This window comes from Rhea pennata, chromosome 18, assembly GCF_028389875.1.
Source record: "Rhea pennata isolate bPtePen1 chromosome 18, bPtePen1.pri, whole genome shotgun sequence".
NCBI classification, from domain to species: Eukaryota; Metazoa; Chordata; class Aves; order Rheiformes; family Rheidae; genus Rhea; species Rhea pennata.
Genome location: NC_084680.1, coordinates 12,317,053 through 12,344,537, shown reverse-complemented (window position 1 = coordinate 12,344,537; position 27,485 = coordinate 12,317,053). Strand labels below are relative to the sequence as shown.

The following is a 27,485-nucleotide window of genomic DNA, read 5'->3' as shown; positions in this document are numbered from 1 at the left end:
CTGGGTATCTCAGCACACACTTGGCAGCTTCTGCTTAAATGTTTGCTGTTCCCTTGGATTTTGTAAGACAAACCAGCAAGTTAGGTGGCCGCAGGAGGGAGCGTGAGCTGGCGCATTGCAGGGTGTCCTGCTGCATCCTGCTTCCTCCTGGCCTGGGAAGCAGGAGATGGAGCTGTGCAGGGTGCGGGGACAGCTGCTGTGGAGGCAGGCAGCGGGGTGGCTGTGCTGCCGGGCGCAGAGACCCGTGGAGCTGGCTGGCCCTTCGTGCCCGTGCTGCCAGCCTGGCAGCTTGCCTGTCTGCACACCCGTTCTAGCCTGCGGCTGAGTGCTGCCAGGGGCACATCCGGACGGGGCCCGCTGCCTCCTGCCTGCCACCGGCTGCCTGAAACAGCACTGACTGCTGCGAGGAGTCAAGGTCTCGACTTGGGCACCCTGTTATCTTCTTCCATAAAGCTGGAACAAGCTTTGGTGCACTTCAGCCTTCTCTATTTCAGCCTCTGCTGCCTCCATGCTGCTACATGCTCCGTGGGACACAGTCAGGCAAAGGGGGGGAGGGGACTGTTTCAAGTACAAACAAAATTCCCAATCCCAAACTTCTGTGCTTCCACAAACCTGTGAAGTTATATGCTGCCTCCCTGTGTGTGTGTAACTCCTGACCACACGAGAGGGGACCAGCATAGCAAAGCATGCTTCATCTGGTCTCCCCAAAAGCAAAGTGTTTTTGCACATTTCAGTCTCTTGGGATGCTTTCTTCTACCCACTTGAAGTAGAGTGGGTTTCCTTGGTCAATAGGCAGGCTGATGATTTCAGGAATTTCAAAGGGATGGATGGATCTAAAGTGGAAGGAGACGCACAGTAAGTGTCACTGATTCATTCCTGCGGTGGGAACAGATCCACAGGCACAGGAAACAGAGGTCTCTGCTCACAGCAGTATGTATCAACCATGTCCCCAAAGTTTCCACCAGCTTCAAAGCACTCACATCATCTTTCTGCCACATGAGAATTTTGCTTTGAGTTTGGGGTTTGCTACAGCTAGCAGCTGACTGCCATGAGCCTGTGGCCCAAAACTGGCTGTGCTCAACACTCAGTGCTTGGGAAGGTGTCAGAAATCCTGCCAGGAGGCAGTTAGGGGATAACCCATATTAGCAGAAGGAGAATCCTTCCTTGTTCTCAATACCAAGAGACTAGTTGAAACCTAGAAGCCCAGTAGCTGTTATTCCTTCTAACCTGTTTTGAGCAGATGCAGTGTCTGGTTTTTGGCTTACCAGGAACGTCCAGGAGCACTTAAAAACCCTGTGGGTGGGCAATGGGATTGAGGAACCCGATTCACACCTGCCTGAGCATGAGGTGGCAACATACCTTGAATAGGAAACCCAGTGCTCTGCCCAGCGAGAACCTCACCTGACGTAATCGGACAATTCACCTATCTTCGATGTCCTTGTTTTCACTAACTGTAAGAAGTGAAAAAAGAAAAAGAGGAAAAAAGAACAAGGAGAGGTAAAGGGTAAGAAGCAACCTGGTGTGCACCATTCTACTCCATCCATCTAATGCAGCCGGCGCTGGTGCCTGGTGGTGCTGCTGCGCCTGCTCCCCAGGGCCTGTACCCCATGGCAGTGGTATGAGGGGCGAAGCTGGGCTGGGCCCTCTGGCTACGGGTGCTGTGCCTGCAGGTGGGCACTCGGGGAAGCTGTGGTGTGGAGTTCCTGAATACCATCCCAAATCTCCAGCTGGCTGGTGTCACATCCCCAGGACAGGCTGGTCCCTGGGCTCCAGAGCTCTCCCCCACTGACCCATGGAGGTGGGGTGAAATGTGTTAGGCAGTGCTGGACACTTACTAGCAGTATTTCTGTGGATTCTTCTATCTTGCCCTTCCAGAAATACCTAAAATAAAAAACAGTAGCAGCAAATATAGTTACAAAATGCAACATTTTACCGAACATCAGCACTCATACACGCATGCACAGACTGGAGCCTTCTTGGCCATGCCAGGTGTGAGGAACCTGCAGGGCTGGGAATGATGAGGACAAAGCAAGGGGAGTTGCTGGGCATCTGCAACGGCAGCATCTCAGCAAAGCCAGGAGGCTGTGCCCAACCCCACACTTTTTCCTTCCTTTCCTGCTGTAATGGAGATTTACTTCTTGCAAGTCAGATTTGACCTTTGAAACATTCATCTTGACAGAAGGCCATCCTGATTTCATCTGTGTGCTGGCTTCCTTGCATGAGGAGTCATTTGGAGGCGTCACTGTGTCTACTGAGCAGGAGGCTGTCTGAGAAGCAAGCTAAAGCAGGAGGAGTTTGTGTATCAGTAATTTAGCTCCAGTTGTGATGGTCGGTAGGGAAGCAAGAGAAAGCAAAGCGGAAAGGTTACTGGGTCTGCTGTGTGAGAGCCCTGTTTCGGCAACCTCAGCTGGACTATGAGGGAGCCCCTGCAGCAGCGAGGCTGTGATGCAGGGACCTGTTCAAGGCCTGGGGCCTCTCAGGTCTCCCAATGAGGCCAGGCAAGGAGCGCTCCTAGGTGCGAGTGAGTGAGGAGCGTGTTTCTGTGCTGGGAAGAATGCTCAAACCTTTCTGGGTAGCTGGAAGAGCTGCTTTGGAACTTCCTTCCTTAAATTCCTCCCCCCTAAAACAAATCCAGTCCCTTTGCATGGATGGCCAAAGGTACCGGGCACAGCATGGCTGCTCTTATTTCAAGGTCAAAGATACCATCTTTTCTCATCTCTTAACTCATTAAGTGCTCCTTAATATTGCAAGAGCCTTTTCAGGTCCCTATCTTAGCTTTTGTTTAAGTCCTCTAAAAACAGGAGCCTTATCCCCAGGGTTACAAATCACCTTGCTCTTTGCTAGATCTCTGTATCTAAGTAACCAATAAACAAATGGTCCCGACCGGCAGATAGAGCATCTGCACTCCTTTAATAGGCTTAAGGCACTTTGCGAGAGTGAGGATCATCTCTGTTATCCCTGAGAACAAACAGAACCAGCAGCCTCCTGGAAAGGTCTCTGCTCCCCCAGAGGTGGGCATTCGCCTCCACCTCCCCCTGGGGCAGCGTGGCTTGGTTTCCTCCTCTGGAGGAACATGCAGCACAACTCACAGGGCTGAGCTCTTCGGCAGGATGTTCACGCAGGCAGCCAGCTTCTTATCCATAATGGCCCTAGATAAAACAGGAAGGGCGAGTTAGCGAGCGGCTTTGCCCTCTCCTCCGGCCGCAGGGAGCTAGCCCTGCGCTGCCTCGGACTGCAAGGAGCACATTTGACAGTAGTGACAGGGGAGTTGTGGCTACTTAGCGCCCTAGGGCAGGAGAGCAGAAGGGGACCTCCAGCTGGAGCTGGTTCAGCTCCGGGCCTCCTGGCACGGATGGGGACCACCCTGGGAGCCTTTGCTGCTGAGTGGGAAGGCTCGGTGTTGCTCCTGCCTGGCGTGGCAGGCGGGACCCGCGCCAAGCACAGCACGAGGGGCAGCCTCCTCTTCCAGCGGGGCACCCTGCGAGGGTCAGAGCTCTCCCTGTTTCATCGGCAAGGCTGGGGCCAGTTTTGGAGCTGCAGGGCACAAAGGAGCAGGGCTGGGATAAGCACAAAGGAGTTTGTCTCTCAGTCATATATTTATACTGTCAGACTGTGCTTCTTCCTCATGCAGCAAACTAAATGTGGAACTTGTTAAATTAACAACATTAAGGTTTTCCTACATAAAACATCTTAGAAATCTGAAACCCAAATAAATTCTGTCCCTCAGGTTTCCTCTTTCGGTTGTGGGCTCGTTTGTTATTGCAGAGCTGCTTGTGTCTGCCAGCAGAAGTGATATTTAACTAATTAAAGAGTATTGAAACAATTTCAGGGTGGATTTTTAGAAGAACTAGGTCAAACGTTGTGTTTTCTGACCACAGCAATGTCTGGGCACTTCTTGTAAAGGCGACAGTCTCATCCCTCTGGCAGGCTGTAGGGGTGCTGCGTTTAAAGGCCCTGCACAACCTCATCTCTGTTTTTCTTTAACTCTAGCCTCTCCAGGCGCTATTGTACCAAGTGCCTTGACAGTGCAAACATTTGTCTTCTAACAATTACACCTAGGTCAGAGTGATGACCTTGAATTGCAGAGGAGGAGCAGGTAGTTATTAGGTACTGAAAGGCTCAACGCAACAGCCTGCTAGAATTAACCCTTAGTAAGCTGAAGAAGTAAATCCACCCTGATACTTGTGCTCAGTTAACTACCGCTCCACTCCAGAACTGCTGGCAGAACCCTCTTGGCTCCGAGCAAGTTAAAAATTTATTATCCTTATAGCCAGGTTATTATACAGACTGGAAGTGATTATAAAACAAACTGTAAGAATTTCTTACTTTTCAAAAAGACAAAATTATGAACAGTAAAAATACGATAGACTTGGTCACTGGCCAAGACGTCACAGAAGAGAAGCGAAACGAGCACTAAAGCTAACTCTTCCACAGCAGCAACTTGAAGATGTCCAAGCCAGGGTGCTAAAATGCAACTGCATAATGTAACGTAATTTGGCCTCTGACTCATAAGGAAAGCTGGGCTCTTGCTTGAATATGTACAAGCTCCTCTGCACATCTTTATTGTTAGGCCTGCTTTCTCTGGCTAGTTATAGAAATTTATACCTTGCAAAGATGTGCACAAGGTTGTCCCCACGTGGCTGCATGGGCTCCACTGGGGGCAGGAAGGAAAGCCCAGGAGCTACGAGAGAATCAGCTCTCCCCACTGATCCTATAAAATCACCTCGCCGCTGCAACAGTGGCTCTGAGTGGGTGTATTAATAATCTTTGGCTCCTTTTTAACAATCTTTGGGATTTTGACTAGTTCCCAGGTTTTTCCTTCTGTGGCTGCAAACTCTGGCGGAGGAGGAGACCCCGAGGACGGGAGTGTGGCAGCACGATGATGAGGATGCCACGGGAAGGCCACACAGCATTCATGTCACACAGCATTCCCGTCACCCTGCCTCCTCCCAAAGGAGAAACCCTACAGCAGCATGTAAGAAAGCAGCCGAGAGGGTTAAAATTTCAGCAGCGCTCTCCTAAAGCATGCAGCACCCAGAAACACCCTGGGGGGCAGATGCAGGAGAGAACCAGTGCATGGACTCAGCTACCTCTCTGGATTGGTTTAATGTTTAAACTGACCAAGGTGACAGAGACTGTTGTTACCTTGGCCAATGACTCGGAGGGAATGTGAGCCTGAGAGGCCGGCTTTCCAAGGAGGCACCAGGTTGGTCTGCTCTAATCATGTGCAGCCCGTTCCAGTAATTTAATGCTCGTAAAGGATTTTGAGTTAATCTGTATACCAACGAACTGCAGCAGCATGAATGCAGATATCCCCACCGAGTTTATCACGTAAGACACGAGGTACAAATCTCTTTGCTGTTGCTGTGTGCAAATCTCAAGCCCTCCTGTGACACAGGAACCTTTTAGACTTGGGTGAGTACCTTCTAATTGCTTTTGCTCTGTTCTAATATACTGTGATCCTAACCAATATCCTGAACTTTGTCCTAGAGAGCTGAGAAGAAACAGTCAGCCACCATAGGAACTGGAACCATTATAAGAAGATGAATGTGGTCAGTGGAAAACATCTGCATAATACATGATATCTTTGGGCTGGGTATTTAATGTGTGTTTCTTTGTCCTTGCGTCACAAAAAATAGCCTCTGAATTGAGACATGAAATATTAATAAGCAGAAAAGCAGAGAAAAACATATGCACAAATATAAGGCAGAGCTAAAGGCTCACACTGACTGTTCAGGTGCTGAATTTTGTGAGAGGCAAATGGTTACACCAACCAAGGGCTCAACTTCTCATAGCAAACACAATGGAGAAACTAGATCTTGGTGGACTAGAGGTTTTTTCCTGAGGATTTTAGATTAATAGTAATACAGATAAATTGGGTTAGAGCTGGCAGGAACGAGTAAGTCAGATGATGAATTTTACCTGCAGCTAATCAGCTTTCAAAATCAGCTTTCTCACAAAGAAATTCCTTGCAGTCTAAGCCTTGGAAGTGTGTGCTCCACTGAGCAACATAAAGGTAGAATAAACAAGAGAGCACTAGGAAAAAGGTGGTGTGGGGGAAATAAATGTAGATGCCCTGTGTCAGCCATTACAACCCTTGTTCATTTATCCAAATTCCTGAACAAAGGATTAATTACTCCACCTGTAAAATACAACCAAAATACCCATATCCCAGCAATGGCTCCAGGCTCCAGGGAGTGATCTACTTCCTCACTCTAGATTGAAAGGACAAAGAGTGGAAAACCTTACAAAGCTGTCAAGATGAAGCATTTTCAGGAACAAAATGATATTTCCACCAGCAGTGTACAGTTATTTCTGTTTTCAGAAGATATCAAATGGTACAGATACTATTCTACTGGAATTTCTTAATACAGTTGCAGTATTTAAGATGACACAAACCACCTTTCAGTAGCCTGTCAGTTCCTGAATGGGTATTTGGGAACACTCTGCTATTGCAGAAGACAGGGAGAGTTTTTGGCAAGTGGTGGGATAGCCACGGAAAACAGCTCACAGGAGGTGTTGCAGGAAACCTAATGGTCCACCGTAAACATTTCCTCAGTCAACACAGTTCCAGTACTTTTGGAACAAACCAGCTATTGAGTCAGGGACTGAGGGATCTGTGAAAAAAAAATGGCATGCAAAACAGCATGCAAAGCTTCTCGTACATTAAAAACAAATAAATACGGGCAAAACTCTCATTCCCTGAAGTATGTTTGGTGAGCTGAGTGCAAGCTTTCAGGTGGTATCTCATGATGGCCTGTTTTGGGTTTTCTGTGGCCCACCACTGTTTTTGCTTTATGTTTATGTTAGTGCCACTGTGCTTTGTCCCTCTCCATAAATGCTTCTCCTGGAATTTATCTGTGTTGTTCCGAGAAATTGGTGGACTATGGCAAATCAGAGAGCATGGTGCTGGGGCTTAATCCATCTGAGGGCCGTGAGATTTAGGGCCATAGCTTTAAAATGGGTCTTGAAATGAAAGCTAGTGGCATAAATTGAGAATTGGCTTGATGCATACCCATGGCATTGACTTTGCAGTGAATTGTTCTTTCCTGTAGAAAGCAGAGCTCTTAATATGTGGACATGTGACAGAGAGAGAGAGAGAGAGAGAAAGACAGACCATAAGGAAAGAGGAGCCCCATTTGGGCAGAAATAGAAAACCTCTGAACCAGCAGAGAAGTACAACTGCTCTAATGGTGACAAGGAAAGGTTTTATTTACTCTGTAAAGAGCTGCTTTGGAACAACTCGAGCAGACAAGCAGTGGAAGCATCACTATACCTTGCAATATCCTTGGCAATTTGCTCATTAAGACAATTGATGAAGGCGATGGAATGGGTCCCAGAGATGTAGCTGCCAGTGATAGCAGAGTGCAGCTGAAGAGAGAGGCTTTTCAGCACTGGGTACATCAGTAAAGACAGAGCCATTGCCTAAAACGTAAAGTATATGAGTGCTGATGTTAGGTAAAATGCTGCATTTTGTGAAAATAAGCATTTATTTTATATATAACTCAACAGAAGTCTCCATTCTTATTTCTTTTGACATTACAGTAACATTAGTTGTAATCTAAGTGAAAACATGTTCATAGAGGCATACATTCTCCCGAAATGGGGCCAGTCTAATACCATGCCAAATGCTCAGGGCAGGAAAGGGTCAGTTTTAGAGCCTTTACCAGCTGCCAAGAGTGTGTGTGTGTGTGTGTGTGTGTGTGTGTGTGTGTGTGTGTGTGTGTGTGTGTGTAGGCAGCACTGTAATGGCAAGGGAGGCTCTGAGTTTTGTTGCCTATTCCAGATGTTTGTGGGGAACATTCAGAGGCAAACCAAAGACACAGGCAGGCATTTCTAGCTCACTAAGTTATAGCTTAGCAGCTACCTGGTGCCAGGAGTAGGGAATCCCTTCCCCAGGCTGTGCAGCCCTTCACAGGCATTTGCTTCTCCTCTTGGTGACGTCCCTGCGTATTATATTTTGGGAAGCTCATTCTCAGAGCTAAGCCTATTTCCCTAAATTCTGTGAGTAGATCAAAAACTACATTTCTACCGAAAAAACAGAAAAAAAGGGGCCCTGCTCTGCTTTAATGGAGCCCTGCTAGTCCAGGTTGATTAGTCTGTTCTGTTGACAGATGTTTCACAGTCCATCCAGGCTATGGTGCAAACATTGCATAGCAGGTAAGGAAGGATAAAACTTAAATGCAGGCTTAGGTCTTGTTTTCTCTTAATTGTCTGGTACTAACAGTAAAGTCAGCTTTGATCCTTTCGGGCACAGAAATCGTCATCAACAAAGCTAAAGTCTGTCCTTGTCTTACTGGCCTGCAGAAAACAGTAACGCATGCTCTCTGCACCGGCTGTACACTGGCAACAAGTCGGTTTTGTAGTACAGCAGATCCCAATTCCTGGCATGCCTCTTAGCTTCCCATTGTATTAGCATGCCATAAACACAGTCACTTTAAATATTTATTCTGTAAAGCATCTCAGCTTGGACTTTGCTGGAATAGCAAAGTTTAATTTGTTGTGCTGAGTAACAGCAAACGGATGGGTGTCTGAACCCTCTGTGTGCAACACTCACTGTCTCTGCACAGATGCTCTTCTCTTTGTCTTTTGTCTTGTTTTCTAAATAAACCACATCTGGCCCTTATTCATCTACAGGGATAAAAATATTTTTATAGGACTCAGAATATATCCCTCTTCCCCGTTTTTCCACCCTCATTTGTCCTCTAAAAGACCTCCCATTACAGAGGAAGTGTCACATTTTTTTTTAATTATTCTCTTTCTTCTCACTAGAAACACAGGAGCTCTTTTCTGTTTGCAGAACGACTGATGTTTTATATGGGTTGTCTCCTTTTTTTCAGTGCATTTGAGGAAATGCTCTTTGTTATCTTAAGTCTTCTCATAATAATTTTCAGAGCTTCTTTAGTGTTCTTTTTTCCCACTAAGCCACTTAACAAGTATTATACAACAAATCACAGAAGTTACCCAGATAGTTTATAAGCCAAACAGGGATAGCCTGATGTACCTATTTTTCCAGATTAGAATGTAATTATGTACCCTGCTCAGGAAAAAAAAAAATCTGTCCTGCTTGGCATGACAGTCATTAATCTTCTTGGAAAATGTATGTGCATATGATGAGGAAAATCCCCATGAACATTTGTGAGTGAATACTAACACAACGGTGACCCACCTCTTGCATTTTTTCTGAAAAGAAAGAGAAAAAAAGAGAAAAAAATATGCTCTTTTTTCAGCACAGTTTTATTTGCCAAGTGGTGGTGCAGAAGTGAGGGAATGAAACTTGGGTGTCTGTGCCTAGTAGCTTGAATAAACTCAGAACTGCCAAAATGTTAAAGTGACTGAAACTGAAAAATCCGCCAAGAGGTTGTAACTATTGCACCGAAAAGCAGGCTGAGATCGCATTTCTCTTTAAAGACTCCTCTTTTTATGCAGCAGTTCCCTTGCAAAAGGAGGGGGTGGCAGCGTTCCCAGGTCACATGCATCTGGCTCCCCGGTGGGTTGCCCGCGTTACCCTGCATGGGGACGGACGCTGTCGCCGTTACCAGCCGCGGATCCACGCGACACCACGACAGGCTCCCACTTACCAGCAGCAGGGCCAGGCGGCTTGACCGGGAGCAGCTTGGGGCACCAGGTGGCTGGCAGCGCTGGCTCAGCCACTCCATCCTCATCGCGCCGGGGCGAGAGCCGCTGTCCCGCGCCGTCCCGCCACCTGCTCTGCCGGGAAGGCTGGCTGCAGTAACATAAACTCCTCCTACTCTGCCTTCCAGGCTGGGCCCACGGGTGTCCCTCTGGCATCACTATCGCCACGGCCGTCCCCGTCCCCTCCCTGCAGGGCCGGGTGAAGCAGGCGCTGGAGCCTGGCACAGCCAGGCACGGAGTCTGGCCCGCAGTAAATCCAGACAAAAATTCCTAATAGCGACAGTGCTCTTCCCCAAACTGTCCGCCCCCAAATCTGCTTAAGAACTAATCTCTTCCTCCTGGGGTAAGCGGAGGTGCTTGGAGACACATCATGATCACCATTCAGCATCCTTGTTTTAATTTTCCTATCCAAAAAATCATTTATTTTCCGTCAGATCTCATTATCAGGGCTTGTAATCTGTGCGTTGCAACTACTAGTAAGCTGATAAAACCGTTGATGCCATTCAGCCCTAAAATGCTTAACAATATTCCTTTAAGTGCACAGGAACACAGAACAACACGCTTTCTCAAAATATCACTCAATTACATTCCTGTCAGTTCTTGTACACTGTTGGGAAGATATATTCACGACGGAACAGGGCACTTCTCGTGCCTGGATTTAGACCAAAACGTCCGGCAGTCGTCTCTGTGCTCTGGGCCTCCGCGGCCTGCTGCTGCCGGGCTGCGGCAGAGGGCCAGAGCCGTGCCGTGCGTGTCGGAGGGAGACATGAGGCGTCTGGAGCGCTCGCAGCCCGGGAAGAGCCCAGGAGCGGCTAAATTCAGCCGTCTGCCTTGCTGCCCGCAGACTGAAGTTTTTCCTTCTGCTGCTATAAGCCAAAGCTGGTCACTCGCAGCCGGCGCAGCCGCCCACCGCGCCCGGACCGAGCTGTTGCGGCGACGCTGCGCCTCGAAGGTGGCGACCCAGGAGCGGCGTTTGCGGCCGAGGTGACCGCAGCGGTGCTGAGACGCCTGCTCGCCGGGGCCGAACGGCGAAGCGGGCGTCGGGAGCGGTCTGGCTCCAGGCGAGGGAGTTTTCGGGCCCTTCGCAGCGCTGCCGAGCAGGCGAAGGCTGCTGCGCTGCGAGTGGGAAACGCTCGGCTACGCGCTGAAAATCTCGCCGTCTAGCAGGGCACTGCCTGAGTCTCGAGGGCTCTTCCACCTCGCCCCCCCCCCCGCTCCTCCAGAAAGCCCGGCAGCTGCCCAGGCGGTGGGATCGCCGGCGCAGGCGCTCGGTAAGCGGCTTTCGCCTCACGGAGGCGGGCGGCAGGCGCCGGGCGGCCCCGACGCCGCTGCCATTTTCCTGACGAGAGGGGCGGTTGAGGGGAGGCGCCCGCCGCGCCTAGCCCCGCCCCGCCGCGCCACCCTGCCAATCAGAGCCAAGGGAGGAGGGGCGGGGCCCGGCCGCCATTTTGTTGGCGGCGCGGCGGACGCGAAAGGAGCCCCCTGGTTACGGCGCGGCGGGTGGGCGGTTGCGCCGGGGCGGCGGCAGCGGAACAGCCGAGATGGCGGCGGAGGCGGCCGCGGCGGAGGCGGCGGCGGAGCTGCTGGAGCGGGCGTGCCGGCCCGAGGCGCCGCTGGAGGAGCTGCGGGCCCTGCGGCTGGCCGTGCAGGCCGTGCCGCCGGCCGCCCTCCGCCCCCACCTGCGCGACGCCCACCTAGGCGCGCTCTTCGGCCTCCTCAGCGCCGGTGACCGGTGAGCGCGGACCCGCCGCGGGGCTGGCCTAGCCCAGCATCGCCGCCTCCCTTCTCCCTTCCCTGCGACCCCCTCCCCGCCCTCCTCGGAGCGGGGCCGGTGCGGCTGAGGGCCTCTGCCACGGCCCCCTCCTCAGGGTGTCCGTGTCCCTCGCAGGGAGCAGGTGTCTGCGTGTGTCGCCATCCTGGAGCGGCTGCTGCAGGCCCTGGACCCGCCCCACCTGATCCGGAACCTCCGGGAGGAGCTTCAGAAAGGCCTTTTCCATCCCGACGACTCCGTGAAAATCCTCACAATATCTCAGGTACGGGTTCCCACCTCTGGCCTTCCAGCTTGGCCAGAGCTCCATCTTGAGCTAGGCTGGGTTACTTTGATCTGTTACTGGTAAGTTTTTGCGCTAAATTATGAGCAAAGCACTGTGCTAAGTGTTAACTGTTGGAGCAATGCTTGTATGGGCTCTTGCAATTTTGGATACCTACTATACAGTATGTGGTATATAATAATTAATGATGTGGCTGTTAAATATCATACAAAAAACTGTATCTTGACAGAGGTAACTTATAAATGAATCTTGTGTGTATTAGGGACTCTAATTTTGTAATAGTTATCTCCCAGCCAGGACTGACAGCAGGTGCTACAGGAATTAAATACAGCAACAGCTTTGCTATTTGGAATACTTTGAACAATATTGTGAAAATACTGCAGAGGATTAGGCTGTTTGTAGTAGCTTGGTGTTTGTTGCATTAACTTGGGAGAATATGAGAATTATGTAGTTCCTCCAGAGGTCCCTTCTAACCCCTAGCTCAAAGCAGGGCCAGCTTACTGCAGGATGCTCAGGGTATTATCCAGTTTTAAACATCAAAGAATGGAAATACCACCTTTCTGGATAGCTGTTCCAGTGCTCATAGTGGGAAAAAAAAGGATCTTAATAGTAGAATTTACTGTGTCACAGTTTGTTGCTGTCACTGTATACCTTCAAATATGAGTCTGATTTTGTCTTTATATACTCACCCACTACACAGTTGAAGACAGCAGTATTATTTCCTCTTAGCCTTCTCTTACTTATCTGAGTTTCTTGACCTCTTCTAGCACGTTGTGTGCTCCAGCTGTCTAATCGTTCTGGTGGCCCTCCACTAGGCTTGCTCCAGTTTGTTAATGCTTGCTTGACTCTTTTACGTAATTGCGTCTGGAGTACAAAGTATGTCCAATTCTGGAATTCCCAGTACAAGGGAGGAAAAACAGTTGAGAAACTGCAACATGGCTCTTGATGTGATGACTGGTATATAGACCTATGATACTATATTTAAAGCCTTTATTTTAAAGACTGCATTCCTCTATACTCATTCTGTTAATTTGAGAAACAACTAAGCTAACAGTGTGTTTAATCATGTTCTTAGATTGGGAAGATTGTTGAAAATTCGGATGCTGTTAGAGAAATAATCAACAGTCCTGAATTATTACGGCAAATAATCTATTGCATTGGTGGAGAGAAAATAGCTGTGGCTAAAGAGGTAAGCATTGCTTTCTCTTTTCTCCTTAACAAATTAACTGATGTAGAAAAGGTATTCTTCCTGGTGGGTACGGTCTGAGTTGTCTGTCATCTGAGATGACATCTCTTCCTCTTTGAAGAAAAGAGCCTTTGTAGGTTGAAAGACTGGTATCAGTTATGTTACTAAAAATTAGTGAGTAGGTGGCCTGTGTTATGTGCTACCGAAGTGTAGTAGAAAAATCTTACCCAGGATTGCTTTCAGTTGCTATTGACGCTGAAGTAAACTTGTTGATCTGCACTTAATGCCAGAAACTTGGTTCACAGTAACCATAACTAGCTTTCATCAGAGATGTGAGTAATTGTCACTGAAAAATGAATAGAAGTTAGAATTTTAACTGCATAACTATGATTTAATATGTTAGTAAAGAATGGTTTGAACTAACTCTGATTGTTCTGAATTTTCTTCTGTCTGTGTCTTATGAGTAACTGTTTTTGTTTGCAGGCCATCAAATCTCTCACGAGGGTTGCACAGACACAAGATGGTTTAGAGGCTTTATTTGTGAGCAGTTTGTTGAGTGACTTGAAAAATGTCATGGCAACAAATGATATTGTACGGTATAGAGTATATGAGGTAAGAATGAAATAAATGTTAGCTTTTGAGTTGCAGGATATTACAGTTCTTTTGGACTGTAGTTCTGAGTTTAAAATTTGCATTTTTACTTTTCTTAAAACAGCATTCATTTTTAACTGCTGTACAAACTTCACTTCTACATTTTTGTCAAGATTAAAAAGGAATAAGAAGGTTTGAGAAGTGTTGATGCTCAAGTAGCATCTTAGTTTTTTTTTCTCCCTTATAGTACAAATGTGTAAAGAACCCAAGCACTATTTACAGCTTATTTTCTAATATGTTGTGCTTAGAGTGTTGGAAACGCTACAGAGTTACCATAAAGATATGATAGAATGCTTGCTTCTCTGGAAATAAAAACAAAATAGTTTCTGCAGTCTCATTATCTTGGGATGTGGAGCCCTACTGAAAGCTTAGGAGAGGGAAGAAACAGAGATGCCAAATGTGTTGCTCTGGATAAGAATGGCAAAGGAAAAATAATGCAATTTAGACATTTGAGAGCTTAATAGGAATAGTATTGATGACTTTCTGAAGAAAAGAAAATGTGAAAAGAAAAAAGTAATGCATTTGCGGTAAACTTGGAATTCTTTATGAACTTGTTTTTTCAGACAAATATATTATGAAACATTAAATCCCGTCTTTTAATATATTTATAGGCTTAGTTTGTGATGTTACAAGATGTGATTTTGAAGTGTTAACATTGTTTTAAAAACCTTTTTTTTCCCATATACTTCTTAGTTAATTGTTGAGATCTCTTCAGTGTCAGCTGACTCACTAAATTACTGTGCAAACAGTGGATTAATATCAGAGTTAATTGGAGAGTTGACTGGAGATGATGTGCTGGTCAGGTATGTTGGTAGTGAGTTGCCAATGAAATTTCCTCATATTGTTAAAACACGAGTTTGCTCTTGGTAACCTTTTAACACATTTGTGTGTATTTCTTCTTGGAACTCTCTTCAGGAAAACTACTTACCCTCCCTCTTCCCCCCCCCCCTTTTTTTTTAATAGCCTTGTATGTAAATTACTGTTTACTTGAGTTCAAGAATCAAGAAGATATCCCCAGTACGCTCCAATAGCTTTGATGCTGGGCTGCAGTATCAGCACTTCATTTTTATATGTTTATTAAAGATAGCTGAGTGAGCTTGGAGGAATGTTGGACAGTTATGGATTTTCTTTTTTTTATACTTTAAGATCACAAAAACTATTTTTCTTAATCTCTAGATATTCTAAAAATGAATAGGACAAATGAACTGCTTGTCTGTTGCAGAGCTACATGTATAGAGATGGTAACCTCATTGGCATATACTCCCCATGGACGCCAGTATCTTGCTCAACAAGGAGTTATTGATAAAATTTCCAATATTATCATTGGTGCAGAGTCTGATCCATTCTCGGGCTTCTATTTACCAGGTGAAATTATGCATTTCTTGTTTCCTCTGTTATTTACTGTTTGCTTTTAATAGTATGTTAAACTGAGGACTGTTAAGCCTCAGTTTTGAAAGTTGGTGAGCTTTTACATATTAGAACTTGTTGTGTATTGGGTGTACAAAAAATACTGAAGGACAGTCTTAATATGTGAATAATGCTTTTCACTAAGAGTAATAGAAAAAATAACTTCACATTCACAATAGTCTGTCTAAATCTTTGGTATTATTGTAGCCTTTTTGAACTCAATTCTCCCCTCCCCCCCTCCCCCCCCCCCCCCAAAAATATATATAAGAATTAAGTAGCTGTTAGATGAGTTCATCTTGTAGCCATGGTGAAAATGTTACCACCTGAGTTACGTGAAAGGTGTTCCTAGGTTATGGTGCTGCATTTTATACTGTTAGCTTTCCTTGAGAGCCAAAGGAAACTTTCATTTGCTCTGTATTATTGCTTCTTCAAAATAATGTCGTGTTCCTTAATGTTGTCTTTATTGTGATGCATTTCAGAGCAGTATGTGAATTTAACAGTACTTGTTTAACAGTAGAAAAAAGAGCGGAAATTATTGTTCCTGTAGCCTGACTTCTTTTGTCTTCTCAGGATTTGTTAAATTTTTTGGAAATCTGGCTGTGGTAGACAGCCCACAGCAGATCTGTGAACGGTACCCTGTGTTTGTGGAGAAAGTCTTTGAAATGGCAGAAAGTCAGGATCCAACCATGATCGGAGTGGCTGTAGACACACTAGGAATCCTGGGATCAAATGTGGAAGGCAAACAGGTTTTGCAGAAAACTAGTTCGTATCATTTTTTTACTATAATACTCTTTCAGTATATTGTAATATGAAATTGACTTCCTATGATATAATAGGGAAAGGAATTTGAAAAAATATTTTAATTCTCAAATCATGGGTGTCTAAATAGCTATGGAATGGCTCTTGTTTGGGGTTAACTGTCTTGCCAGGTGTTGCAGTATGAAATACCTGACAACTAGAAATCTGATATTGGAAGCATGACTTGAGTGAGGTTTTCTAGGGAGTTGCAGCACACAAATCCTCAGTGATGCTGTAATTTTAGATTTCTTTGCTCCTACTGATACCATGGCCTTCTCCCCACCAGAGCAAAGAAAATACAAATGATCATGTAATGACGCTTTTGTTGAGGACCGCATTGTTTCTCTTTTATATAAAGTGGTCCTAAGTATTGAGATGATGTACTAGGTCTCTTGACACTAGTACAAACTTTAAGTGAAAATCTGTTAGCTGTTGAAACATTGTAGAATGGAGTTGAGTATTTCTAAAGGCACATATGCTTGTTGCCACACTTCCTAAGCTTACTCAATTATGTCATGCATAGCTTTCTTTTTGGAAGCCTTCGAGTAGTCCAGAGAGATGAATGAATGTAAAGCTTTTTTTTTTTTTTCCTTTAGCTTAGAGCTGTATGAAGCAAAAGAAATCTTGCGCTGATTTAATTATATTAGATCAAGAAACGGCTTTTCTAGGGCGTGTACCCAGTGTTCTTTCTACTAGTTTATTTAGTGTAACGTCACTGATAGCAATTTTCTACTCCTATAGAGAGCTGTGCAAATTAAATGAAAATCCTTTGTTTTTATTTTCAAAGGAAGCAGATTTCAAAATCTGTTAAACAGAATAGGGCAGCAGGCCAAGAATGCCCCAACGGAGTTAAGACTGCGATGCTTGGATGCCATTTCCTCTCTTCTTTACTTACCTGTAAGTGTGTAGTTTGTATGTGGTGTTCCCCCCCCCCCTTTTTTTTTAAATCTAAGAACTAAATAATTGTGCATCTAACTAATGATATGAAGTCTTTCTGCAGCATCTGAGGTAGGTACCTGTTCCTAGGTATCCCAAAATAACTTTACTTTTTTGAAATTCTCTGATTTATTTGATGTTGAAGGTAAACATTTGAGTGTTTATAAGAAGCTACACACTTGGCTTTTGTTTCTAAACCTTGAAATCAAGGTAACATTGTCAAGGGAAGCAGAGTAAACAGTATAATCTTGCACTCTAACGGGAGCGTGGCAAACTGCTTAAGCCTTGTGTATGTTTTAAGTCCAGTGACCTAGTTTTCATAGTGTAGTTTTGATTGAGCCATTTTTACTTATCTTGCAGGACTGTACATCAGCAGTAGTGTACCAAAATAGGTTAGTTCTGTCCTTCAAATTTAACACAAAAAGCCAATTATTCCTGGGAATAAGCTGAAAATTGAAGCTATTTCAGTTTAATCTGTTGGTGATACAGTCTCTTTTTGTTAACTTCCTTACCTATTGAATAGATGCTCAAAACTTGAAAGCTATTCATAATCCTAACCAATCTCTTTCCTTTCTGTACGTTTCTGATACATGTAGCCAGAGCAGCAGACGGAAGACCTTTTGGGAATGACTGAATCATGGTTTGCATCCTTGTCTAGCCAACCATTGGAACTCTTCAGGAGTATCAGTACTCAGCCATTTCCTGATCTCCACTGTGGGGCTTTAAGAGTATTTACTGTAAGTTTACTACTTTTAAAAGATTGGATAGTGAATTCTATTGCTATTCACAGTCTGAGAATGTCACAATGAGTGTCACAAACTTCTTGTTGAAATAAGGCCTCTGTCTCTGTGCCCCAGTTGGATTCACTGTTTGAATAATTCAACAGATGGGTGGGTCAAGAATGCTTATTTTCTTGTAAAGTTTGTGGGGCGGGGGGGAGCGGGAGCCCTTCAAACCTGCACTTTAAGAGGCTACTTTGTCAGATATACAGCTTTAACTCATTAATAGTGTGAAAGAAGCACTGAGTGATAAGCACTGCTGCTTGGACAGGCAGTAGTTGTTTCATTATTGCATAGCATGAATATCCCACTTCAGCTTTAATCTGTTCTTTGATTATAGCTTAGGTCTCCTGTGTTACTAGTTTAGGTTTTTCAAAATGACTTTTATTTTCTGTTCACATTTAGGCGATTGCAAACCAACCATGGGCCCAGAAGTTAATGCTTAACAGTCCTGGATTTGTAGAATATGTTGTGGACAGATCTGTGGAACCTGATAAAGCTTCAAAGGATGCTAAATATGAACTGGTTAAGGCTCTTGTAAACTCTAAAACAATTGCAGAAATCTTTGGAAATCAGTATTATCTGAGGCTTAGGGCTTACTTGCATGAAGGCCCGTATTATGTTAAGGCTGTTTCTACTACAGCTGTGGAAGGAGCAGAATAGCTTATCTCAGTTCTCCTTCTTTCAAACTATTTTACTGAAATAGCTGTTAAGATTCTCCCACACTGGAGTCATTTTAGATTGCCTCTTCAAAGAAACTTGAAGTACTTGACTCGATTCGAAGTCAGTTGTGAGTGCAAATTGTAACCCATAGGGCACAGAGTTACTTCCCTTAGAATCTTGTGGCCTAAATCCTGTCTGTGTACTATCCTGAGACAAGTAACCAAGGTAAGCACTCTGTCAACTACAGACTCCGTGTTGTTTTGCAGAAACTATCAGTGTTTAGTTAAACTGTTCTTGGGCTCGAAGTTCCTATCATGTTTTCTCAGTAGATTATATTTCAATTAAAAAACAAACACCAGAATACCTTGAGGTTCACTACCTCAGATGCTGCCATGGTTTCTTTTTTCTTCCTTATATGTGCCTAGGTTGGCACCCATGTGAAAAATACTCTTTTAGCCGGTCATGTTCCATCAGATACCTAGTTGTTTAAAAAAAAAAAAAAAAAAAAAGTAACCTAAAAGGTGTGTGCTCATGTGAGGGAGTACAAACTGTATTCTCTTTTATTATCAATTTGCTGGATTTAAGTCTTGTTTGAATAAAATAATCCTAAATATTGTTTACATTTTATGCTGAGAATGACCAGACAAACTTTTAGCCCTTTTAAAGAAAAAATGCAGACTCCTAATGTGTAAAACCACACTGGGAACTTTGTCTCTCTTGTTAACTGCTACTTTGTATGGCAGGTCAGTTTACTCGCTCAAAAGGAGCATGAGCTATAGTGCTTTAAGTCTACTTCAGAACCAAATCTTAAATTGTTTACACTATTTTTTATCAAACTTTTTGTGTTATTTCTTTTTTTTTTTTTTTTTTAAAGAAAAGCACGAGGATTTTAGTTGCCTGAGTTGTAATAAATGAGGTAAGAATAAAAAGTTTTCATGTTCAAAGGCTTAAGGTGAAGTGAGGAGGAAATTAATATAGTACCTCATGAGGCTTTATATCTCCCTCTAAAGATGGTTAGCTAGCGTATGGATGGAATGTAAGGCTAGCTGTACCACTGGCCACATCAGTAAGCAGTGGTGATGAGTCTTGGTCTGTAAACAAAGACTATGATGTACTTCATACCAAAAGGTGCTTATTTTTGTTGAGAGCGTAAGAAACAAATTTGAGGTCAAGTTGGAGGAAACAAAACATAAAGTTACTTAAATGACTCAAAGTAGTAGTTTCAAGTCAGATATGCCTCTATGGAAAGTACTGCCTTTGTCCTCACTCTGCCAAGTGACTTGGGATAATCTAGGCATGTAGTAACTCTTCTCTTGCTTGTAGTAGCTTTGGGCTGCAACAGGGATCATGCTGTTTTATGACCAAAAAAAAAAAAAAAAACACCTGTCAAGGAATGGAAGGGGGCTCAAAGAAGCAGAGTGGGTGGGGAAGGGCCATTAATGTGTAATGAGCTATCTGAATGTGGGTGATATACTTTGATTATGATCTGCCTTTTTATTAGTATGTACAAAAAGCTGTTACCCAAAATATTACTACTGCTCACACTCTAATCCTCAGTGTGCTTAGTAAACACTTACTAGTGAAAAATGTAGTACAAAGTGTCTCATTTGTAAACTGAGAGAGTACCAGCAGCTTCATGAATCCTGCATCCAGAAAAGCATGGAAGTACTTAAGAATGAAGTGAAAGAATGTAGAAGTCCTTATTTTGCACTTGTATTGGATTCTTCAGCTTTGCTATTTTAGGTGGCTTTGTGTGCTGGTAGCTCTGTATGAGCCTTGTATGAAAATGTATGTAAAAGAAATCAATATAAACTCTTTTTTTTTTTTTTGCAGTTTGAGTCTCTTCCCTGTGTGTTTTCAGCTGTTGCTTATAAAAGTTACTCTGTGCCAAGACTTAAACATCTACTTTGCATGGTACATTTCCCCGATAAAACTACATGACCCTATATTGGGGGATAGGGAACTATCAGAATAAGTAGTAAGAGCGATCAATCCACATTTAAGCTTTGAGCTAAACAAAATTGTGTGTATTGAAAAGCCCCTTTGGCATCCGTATTCTAAAATATTTTATGTTGCTACTGGTATGCCCTGTGCACAAAGGAAAACTAATGTTTCTCCTCCTGCCTATAATATTAACAGGTGGAGATAATTAAGGAAAAAGAAATGGATGATGGAGAAAGGGAACTGAGGAAGGGAACTTGGTTTAAGAAAATCTCATTGCTTTACTGGCTAACGAAGTGCATAACTTGATATCTGGAAAAGAAATTGTTGATCCTCTGGAGCACATACCTGACTCCTTTAGTCAGAGTGGGAAGAGTAGAGAGGGCCATCAAAACTACATGTGTCTTTCCCATGTATCTGTCACACTTGTACAATGATCTTGTCCAGCTAATTCCTTTCCTCTGAAAGAGCTGGTATGGAAAAGTAAATCTGGAGGATGGAGGCAAGGGGGATTTGTGTGTTCTGTAACTGTTCGCTAATGTAGGGGACTTAAGCATTCAGAGTGAGCTCACTATTACCAGCATGCTCGTGGATTAGTTGGTGAATTTGTTCTGACTTCACTGCTGGCTCCGTTCTCCAGAGCAACGTTACGCTTCTGAGCTGCTTTTGTCAGTGTTTCTCTGAAGCCATGACTGTGACAGGACAGTGTTGTTCAACAGGTTAGTCGGACTTGGGTTAAATCTCTGTGGGCTGATTATCTAAGCAAATTCCCCTGACGCTTCAGGGTCTGTTCCCATTTTAAGTTGTTCTGTAACTTTACTGGTGCTGTAAAATAGGGTGTTTAGAGGCAGATTCCTTTACTGAGGATGAGAAGATTCCTCTGTCACAAAATACTTTGGAAGTAGGGGATGCCTTGATTACTCAAACTGGATCAAAGATGCAGATATAGTTTTGGCATAAGGTAGAGGCACTTAGAGGGCTGGAAAATATTGGATACAGACCAACTTTATTTGAATACTCTTTACAACTGCATGCGTAGAAGTACATATTAAATATAGCTAGAGTACATCCAATTCCTTTTGCTATCAGAAGCTAATCTGTAAAACAGGCTATAGTATTAAGAATACTTTTCCTCTTAAAGGAAAGAGAGCTAACTTTGAGAGGAAGTGTAGTTTTTTTACCAGCCATTTTATCTTGTTCCCACTGAGTGGAAGAAAGTGTAGGCTCTTTGCAAAACTTAAATCTTAATCAGCAAAATGAAGAGCCTCATTTTTTATCGTATCTATGTTAAACTGTTTGAACTTATCAAAGTAGGTTAAAACTTTACAGGACAGCAGACCATAGTAAGTTTCCAGTAATGAGCAATCTTTTCCATCACTTACTTCCCTCCAGTCCTTAAGTAGCTCATTCTCTTTCATGTTGGAAGAGCTGAAAATGAATTTGTAGCAGCACCGATTGTATCTGATGTGCTTTTCCCCAGAAAACCGAGAGCTGTGAATAGGAATGATGCCAGCTTTCTTAGCACAGATTCCAACAAAGATATCGGGAGGCACCGAAGCTGGCGCTTCCTTGGCAGCTACGTACACCTTCCGAGCTACGTCCTGGGAAACAACGAAAGCTGTCCCACTGCAGTAATCCGGGTAAAACTCTTCTGGGTATTGACTGATGGGAACAAAGCCAGGGCTTTCAGGGTCTCTGACAGGTACTGCTTGATGAATGACTCTCCCAATATAAATGTCCTCTAGTTGTGTTAAGCTAAGCAAGTATCCAACCAAACTTGGAATACTGACAAACATTTCTTCATTGGTTTTAAGAATGTACCTTGCATGGGGACAGAAAGTTACTGTCCATTCCATGCTCATCGCAATCTTCTGAGTCTGAGTCACAGAGGAATCAATGAAGCTTCCTTCAATAATGTCTCTGTGCTTCTGAGACTCTTCGTTGATCTCCAGCTGGGTGATTACTGCAGTTGGCTTTCCTAAAACAAACAACGTAAGGACAGCGTAACCTCTGGCGTCTGTCACGTTACCCCATGTCTGTCTGATCGCGTTGCGCCTTGTCCTGTTTTCTGGGCTACTGCAGACAAGAACAAGCAAAAATACCTCTTGATCTGAGCACGCCTCTGCACTGTTGGCGGTGTAAGACTTGGAGAGATTGGTCTTTAGAGGATCCATGTCTAATGTCCTAGCCCTCTCCCTGATTTCAAGAACCTTCACGTCAGCGTAAGAAAGAGGTAATGACCGCAGGAAGTATTTCTCCAGTAAATCTGCTCCAAAAAGCAGTGCATGGAAAAGCAAGACATTGAATAGAATGAAGCACCACTGATGGGTCCGAAGCCTGCAGAACGTCAGCTGTGGAAGAGAAAAAACGCATGTTGAATTCCCTTGTTGCTAGACTGGAAAGGTTTTTGTTCATCTTAGGACACATTCAGGCAAGACAATCTCCTCTTCTAGATCAGTCTCTGTATTACTAATGTAAGGTTTTAAACAGCCTATTTTTCCTTCTAGAAACCTAAAGAATGAACCCTGCTTGTGGTGCAGTGGGAGATCACAAGATGAGGACCTCACTGTGCTGTAGTTTAAAAGGCTCCTTTATTTCTCTGCATGGAAGTGCTGAGGATAACTGACAATACTCAGTTTCTAGCTGTCTTCTAAACTGTTGCTGATGACCTGCAGATGGTTTGCTAACTACTGATTAAGTGAATCTTTGAGAGTTGATTTTTTTACAATGCCTTGTGAAACTTGACAGGGTAAGAAGTAGAAGGAAAAGTCAGTGCCACGCAGCATTGGAGTCAGTCATTCGGAATTGAAGCCCCATCTCTGCCTGGGGACTGATCCCCCTGCCAGTCCTGCTCCCTTTGCTGCGCCCTTGGTTCGGGCTTGCTCGCTGCACGCTCAGCTGACTCCAGAAACACGGCTCGGAAGGGCAGGCTGCCGCTCAGGCTGCCGCTCGTTGCTGTAATGCGCAGTTGCACAGCCTGTACATATGAAACAACTGCAATTTTCTTTCTGTTCTGTTGTCAGTGTTGCTAACCCGAGTGATGGCTGCGAGCTTAATGTTTGCCAGTTAGTGTTGCTGTCTGTAGGTGCTGGGGAAGGGAGTCCTCGAGCAGTCCTACTGTAGCTCCTGTACGAGATGACTTGCGGTAGGTGGGCAGCCTCATCCTAGACTGCCTGCTGTGACCGATTAATGAGACCAAGCGCTTACCTGCATGGTGGGGGGGAACGGGGGGTGCAGCCAGGTGGGTGTGTGTTCAGGTCAGAAGCAGATTTTCCCCATCTGAAGCTTACGAGGCAATGTGTGTATCTGGGTCTGCAGGATTGAGTTACTTCCTAATAGCCAGGCACACTGACTTCCACCTTACCTGGCTGCAGAGCGGAAAGATGATCTGCGAGGATGATCATATTGCAGCTGCCTAAAACAAAGCAAGCGAAAAGAGCCTTTCCCTTTATTTCTGATGCTTAGATGGGACCTGCGTTAAAGTTGTGGAGTCTCTGAAACATAATGGTGTGAAGCAGCTGCTGGCAACAGCTCTGTAGAGCAGGTTCTGCTCTTGGGAAGCTATTACATCTGCCAGTTCGTGGCTGGGTGTTCCCAAAGCTATACTGCCTTCCTCTTGGCCCCCATGCCCGGGGGAATGGGCCTGTGCACTGGGCCCCCAGGTGCTCAGGCACCCCGGCCTTGTGCCGCTCCTGACCTGTGAGCGGTGCAGAGAGCCGGGATGAGCGGGGAAGGGGTAACGGAGTGACGGACACGACTCCCCAGCTGCTGTTCCTCATCCTTGGTGGTGCTGGTTTGAAGCCCGAGCTCGCAAGCCTGGCAGAAGCTGTTGCCCTGGGGGTTGTGACTATTCGTCCGCGTTCCCTGGCAGCCCGGGGAGCATTAGTGGGTGCCAGTGGCAGTTGCCTCTCAGCAGACCGCAGGGCCTTGGCCCACACGTGTCCCCGGAGATCCCCTCGGTGCCCTGAGAAGCCCCAAAGCAGCGCGGTGGTGGCTGGTGCTGGTGCCCAGCCTGCTGGAGGGCTCACCAGGACGAGCAGCACTGCAGATTTGGCCAGAGCACTTAGAAAAGTCGCGGCGTTATCCTTTGCACTTATGATCTGGGCCATATATTTTTAGTAAATGGTCTGCCTAGAAATAATGCTAGAGCTGTGCCTCCCTTAGGAGGAAATTGGGAGACTTGGCTGCAGCATTTCTTCTCCTGCTCTTGCCTGCTGAGGCCTAACTGTACCTCTTGGCATGAAAGACGGGGTATGTGTGTGACCCGTCCTTCTGGGGTGAGCGGGTACAAGGACAAGGATCTGTTGGTGAGGTCTGCCTGAGCTGCGTGTCTTGCCAAGGCTCGGGGTGTGAGCCTCTCTGACCAGCCACAGGGAAGCTGGAGTCAGCTGAACGTCCCAGAAAGGATGAGAAGAGCTCCGATTTCTTGCTCGGCGCACCCAGGGGTTGCTCCCCGCTAGGCCTTGGCTGTTGCTGGCCCTCCTGACTTGCCTTCTCGAGGAGCGCCTGGGTCCCTGGGAACGTGCAGAGATCTCTTCCCACGGGTGCTGCATGTTTTTGATGTGCTGGGAGGCCGCAGTGATTTGCATTTCCCACCAGCTGTGCTGGGCGCGGTGGCACTGGCAGGGACGCTGCTGCTGCTCGAGGCTACGGCAGGTGCGGGGACGGGGGCTGCGGAGACCCAGCAGAGCGGTGACAGATCTCAAACACCGACACGCTCTGAAACGTGCTGTGTCAGGCAGTGCTGGCTGCCTGCCCGAGCTGTCCTAAGTACTAGGAGAAAGAAGCCCCTTTTCCTCCCCTTCCCAACGGCACTTTTACCAGTGCATCATGTTAAACGCGAGGGCAAGCCCAGGTATTTGCTTTACGCCTCGACAGAAAGCTGTATTTCCCCTGGCAAGGCAGCCAGGTATTGAACCAGCAGGTATTGAATATTAAAGCATCGTTTTGATTTCGTTGGTTCTTTGCCTGAAGTGGAGTAAAAAGGGAGGGGGAATCAGCAGGAAAATGGAGCAAAACTGGAGCAAGATGCGCTGAGCAACAAACCGAAGCGGAGGATAAATGTATCTTATCAAGCATGTGCTCAGCAAAGCTGCTTTTAGAAATCTGAGGGAAGCAAGCAAAAGAGCTGTTGTTTTTTTTTTAAAAGCCATCTGAAGTTTTCTTGGCGAGAGGAGAGAGACTGGTGACGTGCCCAGGCGCAGCGAGGCGCCCCGCCGGCAGCGCCTCGGCGGGGGGCGAGCTCTCCGCGCCGCACACCCGCGCGGGCTCGTGTTCGGATAGCCACGGGGGTTTCTAAGCAGCCAGACAAGCTTTGTATATCCGCACGAACCCTTAGGGTTTGCGTTCGCTCCTGCCGAAGTCCTTTTGGCATTGCACAGGAAAGCCCACCGTGAATTTTGCAGCCTTGGAGAAAGGCTTTAGACTGGGGAAGCATCAAACCTGGCAACGTTCGCCTGCCAGCGGCGGCCGTCGCGTGGGCTTCCCTCTCCGAGCCGGCCCCTTTGCAAAGTTTGCGCTTGTCCCAACTCCCGTCCCGTGTTGGACTTGCTTCCTGCCACCTACAAGCGAATACCCTGAACATAAGTAAAATCCTGAGGAGCTAGAGGTGATGCGGCTCGCAGGGCGCGGGACCCGCGCGGCAGCCCTTTCCAGGGTCTCCCGGTCCTGTTTGTGCTCCGTGCGGAGGGTCCTTTCCGGGCACGTCCCCGGGAAGCGGGCTGCGAGCTGCCGCGGGAACCTTCTGGCGTCCGGGAAAACGCCTTGCTCTAGGGAGCAGCCTGAACCGCGGACGTGCCCGGGCCGGAGCTGCGGAGGAAAGCCGTCTCGCTGGCTCTCTCCCGGCGAGCGAGAAGGGCCGCGTCGGAGGTGCGCGCTGGTCGGCCGCCGCGCGAAGCCCGGGCTGTGCGGGCAGCGAGGCTCGCTCGCGCGGCGCTGCCCCGGCCAGCTTCCAGCGGAGAAACCCTGCTCCCGCGGCCGTATCCGCTGGGATGCAGCTTCGTCTGATGGGCTGGCCCTGAAACCGCTGTAATCCTCGCAGAAGTTGTGCTTTGAAACTTGATGAGCCGTCGGCATGGAAAGTGTCAGTTAAATGTGTTCTCTGAAATAAAAAGCCATCAGGGAAATTATTTTTCATGCGTAATAATATAGCATTATAGTCCCAGGTACCCATTTGGAGAAAATTCCCTCCTCCTGAAATGCTCCATCTTCAGCTGAATTATCTGATAAGCAAGTAAACACTAGCATTTAGAAGCCGCTTCCATTAAAAATGTTGCCTTTCCCAATTATGCGTTTTTAAAATACACATGTGGCTCTTATCGTCCTTGTCGCAATTACGTGCAATGTGGTGCTTGCAGTACTGCTGAAGTCATTTTTTTTTTCGTTGCTTTTGCTGCAGCTCGCACACCTCCCGGCGCGGTCCCCCGGGGGCTGCTGCCCTTCCCCGCAGGCAAACCTGCCTCCTTCCGCGCCGCCTCCGCACCCGTCCCCGCGCAGCTGCAGCCTCTGCCCGAGCGCCGGCTTGATTCATGCATGCAGCCTTCAAAAATCTTCACTCGAATGATCCTTGCCAGCTTCTGCTTGTCTAAGCCATGTGTAGGCAGACTGTTTTTCTCATGCATCAGCCTCTTCCCAGGATTTTACAGGAACTGAGAGTTCCTGCCCTTTCTGTGCTCTCCCCCCTGGAGCCTGGCGTGCGGGAAGCTGGGGAAGGAGTGAGTTTTGGGTGCTTTAGGGAAGTTTGGAGTTCAGGCCAGCGGCCGGCTGGTTTGTATTCCCTTGGCCTTGGCACGTGCTGGCCGGCTGCAGGATCCGAGCCTTGGCAGGCAGCGGGCCGGGCTGCGGCGGGTGTGCGGCTCCCCGCCGGCACCGCCGCAGCCCTGTCGTTGGGCCCCCAAATTTAAGGATTGGCTGTCGGCCTGTGCCACAAGCCGTCCGGGACAACCCTGCGCTGCTGGCTGGAGGCGCCCGCCGGGCAGGGGCCGCTGGAGGCCGAGCGGGATGCCCGGGTCTGCATCAGCATCGTAGCAGGGCCTTGAGATGGTCCAAAGCAAAATTTTTCTGTGTATTTATGCTCTGAGTTTTGTCGTGTTTTGCCAGTAGAGCAATGGGCTGGAAAGGGACATGTCTGGTTTTTAATAACAACATCAATTGCAATAAATAAATGAAGACGAATGTTTTGGTCTTAGTCACCTAATAGCGATGTTTTTGCTTAAAATTATGAGTCAGCTCTTGCGAGCAATTCTTCATCCAAAGTTCTCCGTCAGGACCGGGAGATGATGGAAGAGATGGCTCTATAGAACTTACACAGCCTGTATTTCATTTGTTCTTTGATATTCACCATTCCTGAGGGTGTTAAATATAAGTAGGAAACTTAAAAAACAGCAAACCAGAGCGCTGATGTATTAGACAAATAGATTAGCTGCTCTTGATACACGA

General features: G+C 46.3%; 3 protein-coding genes across 3 annotated transcripts; 1 reads left to right on the top strand and 2 right to left on the bottom strand.

Moving 5' to 3' along the window:
• Positions 1 to 512: 512 nt before the first annotated feature.
• On the bottom strand, positions 513 to 10,962 carry CUTA (cutA divalent cation tolerance homolog). Its single transcript, XM_062591021.1, has 6 exons — positions 9,582 to 10,962; positions 7,277 to 7,425; positions 3,090 to 3,149; positions 1,836 to 1,881; positions 1,402 to 1,451; positions 513 to 833 (listed from the first exon to the last, which is right to left on the bottom strand). Exons 1-6 carry the CDS (start codon positions 9,663 to 9,665, stop codon positions 731 to 733), a joined length of 492 nt encoding a protein of 163 aa, XP_062447005.1. The 5' UTR covers positions 9,666 to 10,962; the 3' UTR covers positions 513 to 730.
• A 140-nt stretch (positions 10,963 to 11,102) lies between these two features.
• PSMD5 (proteasome 26S subunit, non-ATPase 5) lies at positions 11,103 to 18,974 on the top strand. The gene is made up of 10 exons (XM_062590791.1): positions 11,103 to 11,368; positions 11,525 to 11,669; positions 12,763 to 12,876; positions 13,357 to 13,485; positions 14,218 to 14,327; positions 14,747 to 14,889; positions 15,502 to 15,693; positions 16,517 to 16,626; positions 17,262 to 17,402; positions 17,850 to 18,974. Exons 1-10 carry the CDS (start codon positions 11,178 to 11,180, stop codon positions 18,105 to 18,107), a joined length of 1,533 nt encoding a protein of 510 aa, XP_062446775.1. The 5' UTR covers positions 11,103 to 11,177; the 3' UTR covers positions 18,108 to 18,974.
• A 2,318-nt stretch (positions 18,975 to 21,292) lies between these two features.
• On the bottom strand, positions 21,293 to 23,211 carry B3GALT9 (beta-1,3-galactosyltransferase 9). The gene is made up of 2 exons (XM_062591318.1): positions 23,167 to 23,211; positions 21,293 to 22,399 (listed from the first exon to the last, which is right to left on the bottom strand). The coding sequence occupies exons 1-2, from the start codon at positions 23,209 to 23,211 to the stop codon at positions 21,293 to 21,295; spliced, it is 1,152 nt and encodes a 383-aa protein (XP_062447302.1).
• Between the last annotated feature and the right edge of the window lie 4,274 nt (positions 23,212 to 27,485).